The sequence below is a fragment of the Suillus fuscotomentosus genome, assembly GCF_016647785.1.
Source record: "Suillus fuscotomentosus strain FC203 chromosome Unknown F5891scaffold_56, whole genome shotgun sequence".
NCBI classification, from domain to species: Eukaryota; Fungi; Basidiomycota; class Agaricomycetes; order Boletales; family Suillaceae; genus Suillus; species Suillus fuscotomentosus.
Window position 1 is genome coordinate 218,047 of NW_024539568.1, and position 17,066 is coordinate 235,112.

The 17,066-nt window shown below is 48.3% G+C and overlaps 7 protein-coding genes across 7 annotated transcripts; 4 read left to right on the forward strand and 3 right to left on the reverse strand.

Annotated features, from left to right (window-relative positions):
* Window positions 1-76: 76 nt before the first annotated feature.
* F5891DRAFT_958746 (uncharacterized protein) lies at window positions 77-958 on the reverse strand (the record flags this gene model as incomplete). The annotated part of the gene is made up of 3 exons (XM_041375583.1): window positions 77-406; window positions 498-860; window positions 911-958. Coding segments are annotated over 3 exons (741 nt in total), but the record flags the coding sequence as incomplete, so codon positions are not given.
* On the reverse strand, window positions 674-2,215 carry F5891DRAFT_600614 (uncharacterized protein). The gene is made up of 4 exons (XM_041372426.1): window positions 2,186-2,215; window positions 1,716-2,136; window positions 911-1,664; window positions 674-860 (listed from the first exon to the last, which is right to left on the reverse strand). Exons 2-3 carry the CDS (start codon window positions 2,077-2,079, stop codon window positions 979-981), a joined length of 1,050 nt encoding a protein of 349 aa, XP_041221944.1. The 5' UTR covers window positions 2,080-2,136; window positions 2,186-2,215; the 3' UTR covers window positions 674-860; window positions 911-978.
* A 2,445-nt stretch (window positions 2,216-4,660) lies between these two features.
* Window positions 4,661-6,857, forward strand: F5891DRAFT_1247442 (auxin efflux carrier; the record flags this gene model as incomplete). Its single annotated transcript, XM_041369835.1, has 9 exons — window positions 4,661-4,719; window positions 4,780-4,867; window positions 4,918-4,990; window positions 5,039-5,179; window positions 5,236-5,339; window positions 5,389-6,272; window positions 6,328-6,361; window positions 6,415-6,444; window positions 6,483-6,857. 9 exons carry the CDS (start codon window positions 4,661-4,663, stop codon window positions 6,546-6,548), a joined length of 1,479 nt encoding a protein of 492 aa, XP_041221945.1. The 3' UTR covers window positions 6,549-6,857.
* Window positions 6,679-7,330, forward strand: F5891DRAFT_600627 (uncharacterized protein). The gene is made up of 2 exons (XM_041372427.1): window positions 6,679-6,732; window positions 6,786-7,330. The coding sequence occupies exon 2, from the start codon at window positions 6,948-6,950 to the stop codon at window positions 7,281-7,283; it is 336 nt and encodes a 111-aa protein (XP_041221946.1). The 5' UTR covers window positions 6,679-6,732; window positions 6,786-6,947; the 3' UTR covers window positions 7,284-7,330.
* Window positions 7,331-8,233: 903 nt separating this feature from the next.
* Window positions 8,234-9,901, forward strand: F5891DRAFT_1054623 (Gpr1 family protein). Its single transcript, XM_041362624.1, has 4 exons — window positions 8,234-8,571; window positions 8,625-8,797; window positions 9,050-9,203; window positions 9,261-9,901. Exons 1-4 carry the CDS (start codon window positions 8,471-8,473, stop codon window positions 9,499-9,501), a joined length of 669 nt encoding a protein of 222 aa, XP_041221947.1. The 5' UTR covers window positions 8,234-8,470; the 3' UTR covers window positions 9,502-9,901.
* Window positions 9,902-12,793: 2,892 nt separating this feature from the next.
* Window positions 12,794-14,721, forward strand: F5891DRAFT_1247450 (NAP-domain-containing protein; the record flags this gene model as incomplete). Its single annotated transcript, XM_041369836.1, has 5 exons — window positions 12,794-13,153; window positions 13,219-13,708; window positions 13,757-13,932; window positions 13,989-14,111; window positions 14,162-14,721. The coding sequence occupies 5 exons, from the start codon at window positions 12,794-12,796 to the stop codon at window positions 14,264-14,266; spliced, it is 1,254 nt and encodes a 417-aa protein (XP_041221948.1). The 3' UTR covers window positions 14,267-14,721.
* F5891DRAFT_1193171 (uncharacterized protein) lies at window positions 14,652-16,145 on the reverse strand (the record flags this gene model as incomplete). The annotated part of the gene is made up of 9 exons (XM_041367688.1): window positions 14,652-14,756; window positions 14,813-15,004; window positions 15,061-15,234; window positions 15,287-15,337; window positions 15,392-15,474; window positions 15,524-15,591; window positions 15,647-15,884; window positions 15,936-16,008; window positions 16,065-16,145. 9 exons carry the CDS (start codon window positions 16,143-16,145, stop codon window positions 14,652-14,654), a joined length of 1,065 nt encoding a protein of 354 aa, XP_041221949.1.
* Between the last annotated feature and the right edge of the window lie 921 nt (window positions 16,146-17,066).

Below are 17,066 nucleotides of genomic sequence, written 5' to 3' on the forward strand. Positions count from 1 at the left end.
TATGTTTCTCTTTCTTAACGACTTCGGGCTCACTTCCTTCACTAAAGTTCGGCCCACACTGTTGACCGGCACTGTTTTAATGCAACCTGCCGCTGTGAATATGAAAACAACGCACATCCAGTTCCCCTTCGAATTCTGGTGCATACGGATCTCGGTCACCATGATTCCAGTGCTCGGGGAGACCCTCATATGGGTTCCATCGGTCTTGGTGCGTGCCAGCATCTTTTCCCCATTGTTCATTCCCTGCACCTGCGGCCAACGAGAGTTCGAACATTCGCTGTTCGAGTATACTAAGGCACTCTAGATCAACGTCGACATCCATCGCGGACATATCATAGCTGAGTTGGAGGTCAAGCCAGGCCGCCTGGAGTATCGCATTTGCTTCCTCTTCGAGAGTAGGAAGTGACTCGGAGTCCATGTCAAGTGGTGCTAAGCGACGTTCAGTCAAAATATTTTCAGGCCGTCTCCTAGAGTTGATTCCTCTTCCGTTTTGCAACTACAATAGTGCACGCATGCGCATAGGTAGCACAGTTTAGCCAATTGACAATTTGTTTGGATGCACCAGGGATGTGATGGTAGACCCAGTTCGCAATCTGAGCACAGTCTATAAGAGACAGATCACCACAATATGGCACAGTAGTCTGCTTGCGACCCGTTTTCTCCGATAGGTCGGCAAGGTACCCAAGCACTGGGACTGCATTGCGCATCTTTGCAGGATCAGGCTGCTCAAAAATATTTGTGAGGAGTTGACTGTGAGGAGCCAATGCTTCGTCGATATTAAAGCTGTAGGGAATGTGTCTAAAGTTTGCGATGACATCTTCATGCTGGGGAACCTCGCGCGCATGTGTCCATCTGCCAAGCTATCATTTGGATGTTAAAGTCTGCTATTGAATCTAAGAGTTGTACACACCCGAATCATGCGACGACGTTTATGATCCCCGTAGAGTGCATCAACTAATCTGCAATAATATCCTTGCCTCAGCTCTTAGTGAACACCTTTTTCCTCTCATGGTCCACCCTGGCCATATTCAGAAGCACCGGAGAGATGGTTGCAACTGACTCATGTAGTCCATCGATGCCCGGGCGGCCCATCACAAGCTGTGCTGCACTCATGTGGGGGTGCTCCTTGATGACTTGCCGGAAGTGATGTGATTCCATTTTCGTCAGATGCAGTCGTCGTGGTGGGCGAATGTGGTGGTGAAAGCCTCGATGAACGAAGCATACACCTTCTGAAAATTTGAAAAGATCATAAATTATACCACAATTATTATGGACGAGCATGGCACCACAAGAGCATGATGCCTTAAGCTGTTTGGCAATGAGTTTCTTGGTCGTAGTAGGACGGACAACAATAGCACACGATCCACCCTTGGATTCATGGTTGGCACATACAATGATGCCATTGCAGCGTCGACGAGTACGCACACCTTCCTGCCACTCTAGGGCATCAAGCGAGCCTCTACGTTGCTTTCGAGGCGCACCTAGACCCTCGCAAGCCCAGTGGACATGGAAATCATTGACCTCGGGTCGTTTGGCATCTTCGCGTGAGTAAATTCGTGTGATGTGGCCATCAGGCCAGACGTTCCATTCGATATCGCCACTAGTAGGTGCCTGGGGTTGGTGGACAGCAGAGGCGCGTGCAGTTGGATCAGTCGAGTCAATACCTTAGATAGATTAATCACAGCTCCAGCCTTGAGCATGCTGATTGTACTTACTAGTAGCAGGTGGCTTTTGTAGGTTTTGTCTAGGTGGCTCGTCGATCATGCCCGTAGTTGAACTGCTGACCTGAGAAGGGATTGGCCAATTTGTACGAGGCTGATCTCGCACAGGCTGTGGAGGCGCTGGGGGGTGTTGCAAAGGCAGAGTAGGGTGAACATCTAGGGTATAGTGCTGCGAGGCAGGCTGTGAAGTCACTGGTGGGTATTGCAGGGGTGGTGTAGTGTGAACACCCGAGGTATAGTACTGCGAGTGATGTTCTGATTCAAAGACACGGACGGAAACTGGAGGCACCGAGTCAAGGCTTGGCGCAGTGAAAGAGAAAGACCAAAATATACTCACCATCAACACGGACATGTTCATTGGGTGTAGCAGCGCGAGGTTGCGCGGTCACAGTTTCTGTGTGACTGAAACCTGAGGCTGGAGAACATCAGGACGCAGGCCTCTGAGTGGTCATTAGGTCACTTACGTTTCTTGACCTGAGAGGGGCTATGGGACACTCCAGAAGTATCAAGCTGCGAGGCGTCACACTTGCATGGGTTCCTGGGCTGAAATAAGTTACTGATAAAGCTCTGGTGGGTGTTATCATGATGCAATCAGCACAATTCAAGAATTAAACTTGACATCAACATACCGGAATCATTCTCATTCAGGCGAGCATGGAGTTAGAAGCAGGATGGGACAACGAGCGTGATATTGTGAGCATAAAAAGGGATGTGTTATCAAAAAAATATGCTAGCCCAATATTAGTGGCTGTGCCGCATAGTGTGTTGCGACATGTGTCTGACTCAGAGGTCTGAGTCGTATATAACAGATTGTAACTAGCAGGTGCCTGTCGAGAGTGACAGGTCATTGTAAAGTGGGTGCTCTAGAATCTATATATTCTGAATGTCATTGTCTCGTACTATATTACTAGGACTCACTGCTGCCGCGCCCACTACCGCATTCATGCCGCAACACGCCCAACACGTCCTCTAAATTCAACCTCTCAAAGGCATGTCCGAGAGGCGCATAGTTGATGAGTTCGTTGAGTAATACTGCTATGTCGATTAGCTTGTGTATGATAAGAGTAGTTGTCGGAAATGAGCGTTAAATGTATGTTTCGGTGTGGTGCGAGTGATGCGGTAGTGGTGCGGCAAGTTGCGGCAGTGACACGGCAAAATACCTGAACCCATTCAAACCCAGTCCGTCTATTATCGACGAGATCTTGGACTGGTCACGAGTCCAAGTTTTCAAAATTTCACGGCTTCGACTCATGAATTCCAACACTGTATCATCCACTGTATCAATGCAGTCCAACTGTTCAAACGTGCCGCTCGAGCTGCCGACCCAATGTTCAACTCGTGATAGACATGCAACTTATGTCAAAATTTATTCTAAAACACGAAGGTGAGTCATCATTCATGTAGTTGAATCCTGGTTGCACCACTTGCTCATACTACTCACGTCCTGTGCACAATGTTCGGGCAGTAATCCGTATCTTTTGTGCAAGTCCATCCAGATTCCGCTGCACTGCCAGCCATAGATTTTGTCAAAATTGGGAAGAAGGAGAAACGCACTTTTTGCAAGGTGATAGTATGGGATGTTCTGAGGGGGATCTCTGACTCGGAGAATGGAGTAGAAAGACGACCAGTTTTTATATCCTCCGTATACTAACGGATATGATTTCGATCATGATTGTTATTGCTGTCAGATGCAAGAAATTTCGGCAGAACCCGCAAGAGCTTATTCAATCGATTATGCCAACTATTGTATCATAAACCGCTGTTGCTGGGTTTATACTGTGTTGGGTGTGTAGCTCATAAGGGCACGCGCGCTCGTACCTCGGACCATGATATATGTGAGTTCTCCCACGTGAATCACTGATGTTGAACCGTCTCTGAATCCGTATTTTGCCACTCTTTGTGCTCCACTCTTTTGCAATTTGGAAATGGAGATTGCGTGCTGCTGCTGATGGCAAAAAGCAACTGTTTCGTTCTGTGACCTGGCATCATTTCTGCTTACTGAAATTGAAACGCACAAATATTCGACCCGTCCTGGGCAGCTTTACTGTTGAGCTTGTATAAGTTGCAATGCTGTAGTGGTCACAGTTTGGTTCATGGTCCGAATCTCCAATTAGCCGCCTTCTACTTCCATTTTCACCATCTATCTCACATTGTCTTATCTGCTACGCCAATTTTACAGAGTCAGCATTGCTCCTGCGTAAATGAGTTCATTGACCAGTGACTCACCGGTACATCACCATGATACTCTCGAGCTGGCTCTATCACACAGTTGATTCGACTGCAGTAGCGGTCTCACCGACGCCGATCATTCGATTTCAAGTTTAATCATGTCAAAAGGTGACCTATTGTTAGTTTTGTCATGGCGATTACTGATTCTCAGTGCTCACAGAACAAAAGCATTGACCAATAAGCTTTCAATGTGAGAAGGGTTCGGACTGGTCCGGACGGCCACCAGATACAACTCAAATGGTCAACCTAGATATGGTCTGGCCCTGCGTCCCGTGTCGAACCTCCAATCGAACGGCACTGCATTTCGCAAAAATTTGGCTTCGAGATTTTTTTCAGGACTGAATTGCAGTAGCACTTTGACCCTTTCTCAGGGTTTTCATTCGTACAGCTCATCAGTGGCACTGAATACCGATTTAAATTTAAGCATTCAAGATAAGCTATCGACTTCGCTCGTCGACATGACACGGACATACGAGCGGACCGGTGGACCGCTTCTCAGGCTGCGAACCCTAAGTCTGGCCATGGCATCTTACCCAGTCTTACGCCCATAACTGCCAGCAAAGGCAAGGAAGCTTTTACCGTACTTGCATTTAAGCATAATATTTTAAGAAAGATCGACTTCTCCTTTTCATTCCCCCATCTGAATCCAAGACGGGCTGTCTCTGAGCAGGCTCCTTCGACTCGTTGAACAACTCGCGACTCATCCAATCATGGGCAACATCGTCTTCGGGAACTTGCTTTGGATTTCTGTCCAACCGCTTATACGCATGTAAGGATTCTTTTCTAAGTTGCCCTCGCGCTTTTTTCACGCTCGTTGTCATTCCTTCAGGTTCTTGTGCGTAGCATGCGGATTCGGAATCACGAAGGCAGGTTTATTATCCGCCATGGCATCTATCGGGATGGGGCAAGTCATCATAGTCAGATTTTTTTGATTTGAGGCGAGGATGCACGACTGATCGATCAGCAGAATGTTACGATTCCAAGCCTGATGTTCTCGACGATCATACCATCGTTCCACTCATCTAACATGGCTGAACTCGGTGCGATTCTGTGCTTTTTTACGTCTTTTTGACCGAAGTTGTTTCCAGGCCCTCTTGTCATCATTGCGTTGATGAATATGCTGATTGGTATAACGCTGTCGTGGATCATCAAGCAACTCTTTTGGGTTCCTCACAGATTCCGGTATGGAATTCTCATGGTTGGAGGATGGGGAAACACCAGTGATATACGTAAGCTCGCCTGAAGCCCGTTTGCCGTACATCCAGTCTAATACTTGTTTGTATAGCTATATCTGTGGCCACGAGCGTCATGGCAGCAGCTCCTTTCAATGGAACTGATGATGAGAACCTGGCGGTGGGCTACATCGCTGTTTTTATGCTGGTGTGGTCTGTAAGTATATCGGTTATGCAGCTACCTCCACTCACTATAAGGTCCGTAGATCACACTGTTTCCTCTTGGCGGATACCGGTTGATTATAATGGATTACGATGGTCCTGACTTGGACAATGATCGAGTCAAGGAGAGGCTGAGCACCAAACACTCGAAGATTCTGTCGAGACTTACTGCTGGATTCGTCTACCTCAGGCAGATATTTTTCTTCAGCCATTCACCGGTCAGGGAACTTCATACCGAAGTCGGTCAGAATAGTACTGGCGAAAAAGAGTCTCCTCATGCGACGTCCACGCACGAGAACTCTGTCACCACGCGTCATAAACCACCGGAGCAGGAAGAAATTGGAGTATCGACATCGACGAATGAAGAACTGCCTACTTCTCCCTCGTTTACATCAATACTGCCCGGTCCGGCTTTGACTGGCGAAGCCCAGAAAGTCTTCACAACTACTACTGATCTTCCTAACTTGCCCGCTGGGCATGTCGCGGTGACGCATGTTCATTGGTTTAAGAAGTTTATCGGTCTGACCTCGAGATTTTTGCGATCCGCCATGACTCCCCCATCTTTGTCGATCATCTTCTCATTCACCATCGCCATTATTCCTCCATTGAAGGCGCTTTTTGTTGCAGGGGTTCCAGGCACCCATATACCTTCAGCACCTGATGGTCAACCTCCACTCGCTTTTCTTATGAAGACGTCCACGTTTATTGGTAACGCATCCGTACCGATGGGCTTGATTATGCTTGGGTCTGCTCTCGCCAGACTAAACGTCCCGCGAAACCAGTGGAGTTCTCTCCCTCTTTGTGCCATCGCGAGTTGTGCTATTGGCAGACTCGTCGTGATGCCTGTGCTGGGCACCCTTATTTGCCAGCAATTCACGCGTATCGGACTAATAGATCCCTCCAACAATGTGCTCAGATTCGTCTGCATGTACGTCCCCTTTTTGAACGTTTGAGGCTGGATGAGACCTGATCTTGGGCATCAGCCTCGTGTCGGGTTTGCCCACTGCGTCCATGCTGGTAGTGTTTGTTTATTCTTGGTCTTGACCATGATATTGAGCAGCGTTTACTAGGTGTTCTTGACTCAAGTGTACTCTGGACAGGTAATGCTGAGCATTTAGCAGCGTTTTTGATACCCCAGTACATCATCGTGTTTATATCGATGACGGCCTTCACTACTCTGACGCTTGGCATTCTGTTTGGATGATTCCCTGAAGCAGGGATGTATGGATCGCGTTATGTGCAGATCTAGATAATGCAGCGAATCGACGGGTGTCGTTTTTGCTTCCTGGCCAGTCGGATAGAACAAGACACATATGATGAGTCCATATAGCACGATGTAGAATATACAAGAGCACCTGGAACTGTATTTATGACCTCAAGACGCATCCGTTTGTATACTTTTTTGTATCCATTTCTGTCCATTGAACGATACTCTATGTAGGACGATACTAGCTAGTCTAACGGATGTCCCTGTGTTCTGTGTCGCATATCTGGAGTTACGAATACCCTGATGGAGGCGTACACTCACCAGTCCGCCGTTCCCGCCGGCCGTTTTGAACGTTCACTCCTGTGAAGATGGGATGAACTTTGGCGTGCTTTCGATATGTTGTATGCTGTCTTGTACATGGCTTATCGCACGCTCCGACGCATGTTCGCACCGGCGAATGCAGTCGGTATGATATTATTGGGGATCCTGGACTCCACCTACGTTGTCCATCAGTGGAGTGGATTATCCTCACCAGTACGCCGTTCCCGTCGGCCGGTGAAGCTTTCGATATGTAATATGCTCTTGGCCTATATGTGGCTTATCGCATGCTCCGTCGTATGTTTGTGCCGGCGGATGCAGTTGGCACCACGGCTGATGGGGTTGTCGGGGATCCTGGACTCGACTTGCAGGTTTTATATACTTGTCTGTCAGTGGGGAAGTGGATCATCCTGACATCACTGAGCCAGTCATTCAAAGAGATGAGAAAGCCGTCGCGATAACGACCAGGGTAAGGATTGCTAGCCCTGCCAAGTGGAATGTGCCGAGTCACGCTGAACTTGCATCACTACGGGGAACATTGAATATTGTCAGCACGGCCAATGATGGAGACAGTGGTACATCACTATGGTACCGGGATATTGTCGAACCATGGTCATGCGCTGTGAGGGTTGACATGGACATGACAGATGCAGCTACGGTGACCGATATGAACGTCAGATGAGCTTGCCATTCTGGGGCACTTGGCGCGGTCAAATGTCGCAACCTGACAAGAGACCCATTGTTTGTCGGGTTGCACGAGCGTTTAAAGGGCAATTTTAGACCAGCAAGGTGTCAAAGACGTCAAAGGCCGGTCTTCTCGATGCCGGCCGGCCTGTATGACATGTGCAAAAAGACACGTGACGTGAGTTGCAGACATGCCGGTACGTTTATTCCTCATGACGTCGCTGTAGGTCACTGCAGACTGTGGTGGTGTACCTTCGTCGAAGAAAGATTCAATGTTTCGTCATTACTTCTAGCTGAAACACGAAAGCATCAACCCTTCTATCAGTTGTCATAGCACCATGACTCACTAATCGTGAATCGTGATGGGCCGAAACTTGTACATAAGGGTATATCAAAGGTAATAAGCCTAGACCGAACACATGCCAGTGTAATTCGCTTCAACGACGTGCAGCTTCTAGGGTACTTTGTCTCTAAATACAATATTTTGTCGAGTCTTGCCCCAAGTAGCTATAGGATATATGGTTACGTGATCATGTGAATCTGGAATCCGGGGTATCACAATTATAAGCCAAGACCGCAGAGTATTTCTGGTCTTTGGACCAATCTTGTGATGCTGGGTTTCGGCGGCCGTCGATGGGTGCAAAGATTCAAATATAAAGCGACAGAAAGACGTCCAAAACCTTGAAAAGTGGCGTGGAGTGATGCGGTTATGTACATGGAGTCCGTTAGCTTAGAAGCGGATCTAGTACTCAACATAATAGCCGCCCATTTGATTACATAATTAGGTCAGTTTTCTTTTTCGGACTCTATACTCCCGCTCAATAAATAGTAGGTTCGATGTCGAATTTCAACCTCGTCCGCGTTGGTCATCTTCTCTCTACCGCCCACTTTCTCAGCCCGCTCATTCTTTCCTCAACATGTCTGACGTCGAGAAGGCTAACTCCACCCACCAGATCTACGAAAGGCAGACAAAGCCCACTGCCCCTCCCCCAACCCGTATCGCCAACCCAGGTGCACTGTAAGTTCTCCGTGTTTGTCGTGCCCGCCGGCGTTCTGAACTCGTTATATCAGCGGTCTCTTCTCCTTCGCATCCACGACTTTCATTCTCTCTCTCTACAACCTCAACGCGCGTGGAGTTGTAGCCCCCAATGTAGTCGTCGGCATGGCCTGTTTCTGTGGTGGTCTTGCTCAGCTTCTCGCGGGTATGTGGGAGTTTCCGCGCGGCAATGTATTTGGTGCAACAGGTAGTCACTTTGACACTGGCGTCTTTCCTGCCGCGGCTATCGTACATCATGGACGATGTTGTTCTCCCCAAACACGATCGACGGAGTCATGTGATCTAGATCAGAACTTACCTATTTCTGCTCGAGTTGTTCGGTTACCAATCGCGGTGCCAGGAAAAACATTCTGCAATAAAGCTGCCGCTTCATTGACACAACTTATTTCACTGAATTCCATCAAATGATGAATATAATGCTGACTATTTTGTTGCTCAGCTTTCACATCCTATGGCGCGTTCTGGATGTCATACGCCACTATCTTCATACCTGGCTCTGGAATTATCGCTGCATATGGAGAGAATCTTGACGAACTCAATCAGGCAGTCGGCATTTACCTGATCACATGGTTTATGGTCACTTTCTTGCTCCTGTGCGTCGCGCTGCCTTTTGGATTCTATGCAACTTCTAATGCGTCCTTAATTTTTAGGATAGGAGCGCTACGCCGTAACATCAGCTTCATTGCGCTCCTCTTCTTCTTGTGTATCACCTTTATACTCCTCGCGGCCGGTGCCTGGTTAAACAAGCTCAACATCCAAAAGGCTGGTGGCGGATTTGGCATCCTTACCGCAATGATTGCATACTACTGCGGTCTTTCCGAGTTGCTAGTCAAGGGAGAGAGCTGGTTTGGCCTTCCTATGGGAACTATCAAGCAAGGACGCGTGGACTGAATGCCGGACTGATCAGTCTGCGTGGGATAGATAGTTACTGAACATCTTGCATTGTGGACACCAGTCTGGGACTACCTATCTTCGCGTCTTTCCCTTGAACATGGTTGGCATTCGATCACTCCACCCCACCTACGTTTTGTCTTTTCATACCCTGCGATATCACCCTCCAATCTGACAATCCATTTCGCAATACTACTCCTTACGGTCCTCAACCTGTATAGATCACTCCTTTGGCTTTGGATTCCCTTGTGTCTTGAAAATTCACCTTTCACACTTTTTTACCATATTCGAATCATTCGCAGCGGCGATTGAACAATTACGATGGAATCACGCACTTGCAAGTATCGGATAAGTTTTTCCAACCTTGGATGAGCCTTGAAATTAAAATATCAAGGACCAACGCCCATATGTACGTAAATTTAGAAGCTCCTCATGCGTGCTTCTCGGACGCTTTGGGATCATGACTCCCAGGTTCCAGGGTCACCCCAGTTTGAGCCACAGTTCTTGATGAGAAGTATTTTCAATCAGTGTGAGGAATACAAGCAGTCCAGGTAAGACAGCCCAAAACATCGCTTTACTCCCTGATTTTTTTTTGAAAGCATGGTCTGCAATCGAAGACGTGATGGGGTTAGGAATTTTCTCTATCCCCAATATGTACTCGGTCTTATCTTCGCTAGTGCATCGGTCCGATAATGTATCAGTACGACTAGAAGAAATTCAATTCCGATGGTCAGACTAGTACTAGTAGTGTACGACGTACGTGATTCACTGGGCGACGCGAATGAAACCATTTCCAGCGTAGCGGCATCATGTCGAAGGGCCGAGCCATTCAATCACCACCATTTCACTTCGGCTTCGGTAAAGAGGACAGGGGTGGAAGATAGCGAGCACTGACCGTGCAACAAGGTACACGGAAGCGATGTGTCGTGTACAGTGAATCCGACACGATCGGGAAAGTTCATTGGTTGTCCCCCACAATCGTGGAGGACACGTTGGGGGTGGCGATGTTGCTGCGAACGTGGGATGCCTGAATTTATGGGTATAATAACGGGTGCTATCCCAAACCGCAGAATTTGGGACCGCGTGGGACGCGTTAATATCCGGTTTCTGACTGCAGCCTGCTCATAGGGGATGTGCGTGAGTTCGAGTTGGAGAAGTCAAATTGCACGGCTACCCCTGCCAAGAAAAACACTCATCTGCGTACCCAGGGTACGGCTCCGACGATGGGTACCTGTTCCACAGATTCTTAGGGGTGTTAGAAGCAACTTGCCGATACGATAGAAGCAGACTGCATAAACCTGCGCGAAGGAACGCTGGCGTTTTATTCCGGGCGTCAAATTTGCGATGACGACAGGTTCAGCGCTGAGGACTAAAAATGTCGCCTACGCGACCAGTGCCTTATAATGAGTGACCCGGGCTATGGTATGACATGGATAGATATATCTGACCTCACTGTTGGTGCCTCTAAGACAGAATCGGAATGGGGCTCGCGACGCGCACCATGAGAAATCCTAGAAAGTCGTTGGCGTTGCTCGTCTTAACTTGATGTACAGCGGAGGAAAACATAATTTTGAATCTGCTTGCACGTGAGATCGTGATAGCCAATCGACCAAAAGCTGTTCGTAAAGGGAACGTCACTAGAATTGCAGGAGTACTTTGACGGGGCCTCACCATGCAAACCTGTAGAGAGCCTAATCGATTATCAGACTTGTCAAAACGGGCCAGGGCTTAAGCCCTCAGTCAAAAACATTGTCTTGACGAAGGGCTTGAGCTCCGAAAAAGGTGGACACGTCCCTGGTCACATTGGTTCCGGCCGGGATGGATTGTGTTACATTGTGTAGGGTCGACCCCGGTGACCTTTGAACAACTGCCAGAATACTTCATCTTCAATTCTTAGCTGCGCCGTCTTCAAGAAAAATTCATGCGCCACTTGAAAAAAATGACTCGTATGGGCGATCCGATAAGTTACCATCGATCTCGGCGGATTGATTGGACGATCCTATGAACGGGAATGAGTCAACTGGAGCCTCATGGCAGGCTGGCAGAAGTGATGATATGAATGAATGCGATGTGTAGCAAGCCCTGGTTGATTCGTTCTAACTTCTGATAGAATCAGAGATAGAAAAAAAAAGTGACGTAATACGACTGGCCAGGTCGGAGGGAAAGCGTGTCGCATACGGTGGCGGTGAGAGAAGCCACTACAGCTAGCCAATGGGTTCTCGGTTAATCTCAGCGCTCACCATACTCTCCAAGGCATGCCGCGCAAAAGATTTATCTAGATTGCCGCGGCATAGGTATTATGGCACTCCTGGCAACAGTAGCCAAAAACTGATCCGAGCAACTGCAGCGAAGGGGAGGACATTACCCATATATATGCGAGGTACTATATCTTGGGGAGTTGCCCCGTGACGTGAAGGCGGAGAGGATATCCAAAGATCGTGCGACGCCTTCAGGTAGATGATGTACTGAATATAGCACTCATGACCAATTAATCAACGGGGTATTCATTCAAAGCATGGAAACAAGGTCGTAATGGCAGCCCTTGGCGGATAAGGATTACTAAATACCAGTGTCAGTGGATGCAGGTAATTGGAAGAATAACAGGTTGTTATACGTACGCCACGAGCCAGCTCCCAGATAGATTGAGTCATGAATCCTCTTCGCGGGTGGCCGAGAAACTGACACTTTACCGCTTCTTGGTTGGTTCTGGCGGCTCACAAAACATCGGACATGAAAAACCCAATCCGATACTGTTGACTTCAAAGTCTTTCAGGCAGCTGACTCAAATCTGTCATGGTCTCGATTGTTGGCAGAATTTGATGCTAGTGGTGGTGCGTGTATTGGTAGCCGAACCATGCGAACACGGAGGGTGGAGTGTACCCAAATGGTGCAGGCTATACATCCTCGCGACATTCGCGCGGTGGAACCTTGTGACCTAATTACCGTGACTATGATTGCCATCCATGGCAAACTGCCCTTGAAAACCAGCCATGATGGCTGGATCAAGCAAGAAACGAGGCATAGATTGGTCTATATTGGCTGCATATGGTGTAAGTAGCGTGTTCTAATACATAGCGCAGATCATACCCGGGAACTCAAAGGCCCCTGACATGTCACCTCACCAGCCAACGCCGTCAATGCCATGCCTTGAGTTGGCAGTAACCTGAAGGAGCTGGCATGCTTGTAAGACGCGACCGGCATGGACCGAAACTCCGCTTGCTTTACATTTGCGCGCTTGTTTCCTGATTTTCGACAACAAATTTGCGGGTCATCTCTTTTCTATCTGTCCATCATGTCCTCTAACGTGCCCATTGCTCATGGTGATATTACAGCACCGACTCCACAGAACACGCCCTTGACGCACGCTCCAATCGCTGCTGGTCTTTCGCGTCCAACAGTCCCCGACATCTCGGAAGATAATGAACCAGCCGAAGATGAAAGTGAAGATCCTGCTCAGATAACTGGTGCTCAGGCCGCGATGTTGGGCCTTGTTCAAGGTCGTCTTGCAGATCTTGTCGGAAAGAGCTCTGGGTATATTGAGAGTCTGCCCATCGACGTGAAGAAGAGTGTAGAGGCCTTGAAAGGGGTTCAGGTCAAGCAAAATGAGCTGCAGAATCAGTACAAGCGCGAATGCCTGGAACTTGAGAAGAAGGTCCGTCATTATTTTCTTGACTCGTGTTGCTGTCTGATTTTTTAATTTTTCTTTCTTTCTATCAGTATCTCGAGCTTCAACAACCTCTATATGAGCGGAGAAACGCGATTATCTCGGGTGCTGCTCAAGCTACTGCGGAGGAGATCGAAGCTGGCAGTCAAGCTTCTTTGAAGGATGATCCATTATACACGCCACTTCCCAGTGATGAAGGCGTACCAGCAGCTATCCCAGAGTTTTGGCTTACCGCACTCCGCAATCATGTTGGACTCTCGGAGATCATCACAGAACGAGACGCTAGTGCACTCAAGAACCTCACTGACATTAGGCTATCGTACCTTCCAAGTGACTCACCAAAACCCGGATTCAAGATCAGCTTTATCTTCAGCCCAAATGATTACTTCGAGAATGACGTTCTTGATAAGACTTACCTCTATCAGGAAGAGGTAGGCTATACTGGTGACTTCGTGTACGATCACGCGATCGGCACGGAGATTAAGTGGAAAGAGGAAAAAGACTTGACGAAGGAGTTTGAGATCAAAAAACAACGGAACAAGAGTACGATCATTTGTGTTCTGATTGAACGCATCTCATCATCTTCTTTAGACACAAACCGTACGCGACTGGTTCGCAAAGCACGCCCAACTGACTCATTTTTCAACTTTTTCTCGCCACCTGTGCCACCTGAAAACGAAGGTGAAGATATGGACGACGAGGACCTCGTTGAACTGGAGGAGAAACTGGAGATGGACTACCAGATTGGCGAGGACCTCAAGGAGAAGGTTAGATACCCCCGCAATCATATCGGAATATTGCTGACTAATGATAAATGCTCTAGATCATCCCACGTGCCATTGACTATTTCACTGGCAAAGCCCTTGAGTACGACGTTATGGATGAAGACGAAGATGACTTTGACGAGCTGGATGATGAAGATGAAGACGGCCAGTTCGATGACGAGGTATGATCCTACCACCTATGGACGTCACCCACTGGCTCATCCCTTTCAAGGACTCTGATTCTGAGGTTGAGTTACCAAGACGTCGCGGCCCTCCCAAAGGCCGCGGTGGCTCGAGTGCCGGTGCTGTCAACCCCGAAGAGTGCAAGCAGCAGTAGGCGAACATCCATTCCATCTCTACGATTTGAGACACCACCTTCTAAAATTTTCTGTCGTTGCATTGTTGACATGAATTAATACAATCTTCCTGCCTGTTCTTACATGTAAACACACCTTGCTGTGCAACTCTCATTCTTTTCTGACGCAGAACTAGTTTTCAGTCGTTGCTCGAATCTTTTCTACTAGCCCTAATTAATCAGGGTGTTGTATCAAGGTCTTACGTGTTTGCTTCAGTTTGCACCTAGCATAATGGAACGTAACGAATGGATGTCCTAGGGGCTTCCTCTTTGTTTGCGATGTACTACTTAGGACCGCTGTATATTTTTTCATAAAATACACTCAAAAATTCAGATTCATTGTGCCCGTATGTAGAAACTCATTTGGTTACACGTCAGTTGGAACCTCCGCCTGGGGGGTGAGGCGAACTGCATGCCTCCTATCCCCAAGATTGAAGTCTCCAGTTGCAGAGTGAACAGTGACTCGGTTGTCCTGCAAACGAGATAAGTTCAGCAACTAGTCGCGAGAAAGAAACGCAATCCACCCACCCAGACAACAACAGTGCCGGGCTTATACCTCGCACGAATCTGGAAGTCCGCGCCCTTCGCAATGTGGTCGAACAAGAATCTCAAGAGGTACTCAGATTCCTCCGTCTTGTAGCCGACGATGCGGCGCGTGAAGCCCGGGTTCACATAGAGTGCTTTCTCCCCGGTCACAGGGTGCCGGCGAACGAGAGGATGCTTCACGACGAGGAGATCAACATGTGTGATATTGAAAGGCAAGAGATGTCATCTACCTCGGTCAGGATAGGTTCCCGACGGACGACCCCACCACGCCTGCGAGAGGACTCTGCTTGCTCGAAGGCGCTGTGCACGGCGCGCAAGCCTTCAAGGCGTTTCTTGAACTCGGGGGAAAGACGGTTGTATGCCTCTACCTGAGATCCAAATAATGTGTCACCACCGACTTCTGGCTGTGCTAAAATTAGGCATGGCACAGATAGCCATGATAGGGGGGAGATATACCTGGTCCAGAATGAAGAAGAACGTGGTTCCGGCGGGTTGTTTCTCGTACGACTATATGGGGACATCAGAAAAGGGGTAAGCTATAGCAAATGAGGCTGTACTGACAACGTCGGAATGCCATTGCGTGCGATTGATGCGTTCGTCAGATATGACCTCCTTCAGCATGTCGTGTTCAGCACCCCGATAAACTATAGCCAAGGTGAGAATAGGAGAGAGCCGTGGCGATAGCAGCCTCACCGACGTGGAACTCTGGGTATCCCTTGACATTCCCTGAGGTCGGATGCCTCTGAATTCGTCCAAAGTGCCTAGCAAAGCAATATCATGAGTACGCATACCCACTAAAAATGCAGGGTACCGCACTTGGCGATCTCAATCTGCCTATCAGGTCCTATATCTTTGAAGTCTTGATTGCGGAAGATAAGGACCTTCCTCTCCGCGGCGTACAGAGCGAGCTCATTGAGACCGTCCTCGCTCAGTTGGGAGATCTGCACACCGGAGATCTCGGTCCCAATAAAGGGGCTTATGTGGCTAACATTTGTCTCGGGCGTCAACAGGTGTGGCTTTGCACGGTCCGCCTTGGCACCGGGATCCGTGTGCTCTATCTTTGATGTCAGTTCTAGCCCTCCTTCGACTGACGACGTTCACATACCGTAGACTTGCGTCGGAGGGAACTTCTCTTCCGGGTCATAATAGGGATAGTAGAATGGGTAGGAAGGGCCATTCTGTAAACGGACATTGTCGGGACACAATCGAGGGCTACAATACATGCGAAACATACATCCTGTTTTGTGGCCATTAATTTGAGATCAGCAATGGCGTCTGTGACGGAGGGTACGGTATCAGAAACCGAAGGCGCCATTACAACTGATTGTGTCGATGGAGTATGGACAATACCCAAAAAACTGGGACACTTCCTTTATATCTGGAGGGGTGGGACTCTGATACCTGTCGTTGAGATTGCATGAGCATGTAATCTCAGAGTCAAATGGCTTATTGACTGTGCAACGGACATCATGGGGTGCACGACAATAATAACAGGCAATGTGATAGGAGGTCGGTCAGAAGACACTTGCCGCTTGACGGGATAACAGGTCCAGGCGAGCTATGGGGAGCGAATGACGCAAAGTGACGCCACGACCCGCTGATTATGAAGTTATGAAAGCACGCAAGGAATGCGCTAGTGTCCCCAGTTAGCATGATGTGTGGATATGATGCGCCACTGACCGGAAGTTGATTGTCTCTGTAAATTTAGGACGCCCAGTCGAAGACGGGCCGGGTAAATGAATTACGTTCAACTGGAATCATGTGTGCACATCAATGGCCTAATCGCAAGAGGCGTTGCGCCATGTATCATGTGGCGTATTGGCTCACATTTGGTGGAGCTGTCACGATACTCACTTGGGAAATGAATCCTCACCACTATCCACTGCTGTCCTTGACCCTAGAATGACACACACTCCATGGCTTTCGTTCAAGTCTATGCAAAGGGTCTTTCGCTTGTCTCAACCTAGACACTACAAAATTCGGTACCGAGCACTGGGCCTGGGAGAATGCATGAACCAGAAAGTGAGCGACGATAATTTCATCACGATCAAAATGATGCTACCTTCACATAACCTGAGAGAACCTATGGTACAGAGGTCAAATGCAACTACTATTATCAGACCGGGCGTCAAGATGGAAATAGACCCGCATGCTTTGCTGTCTGTGCCTAAGAGCATACCAATCAAGAGAACATTGTCACGGATATAATGTGCTCAGTCAATAGTAAAGCATCGCA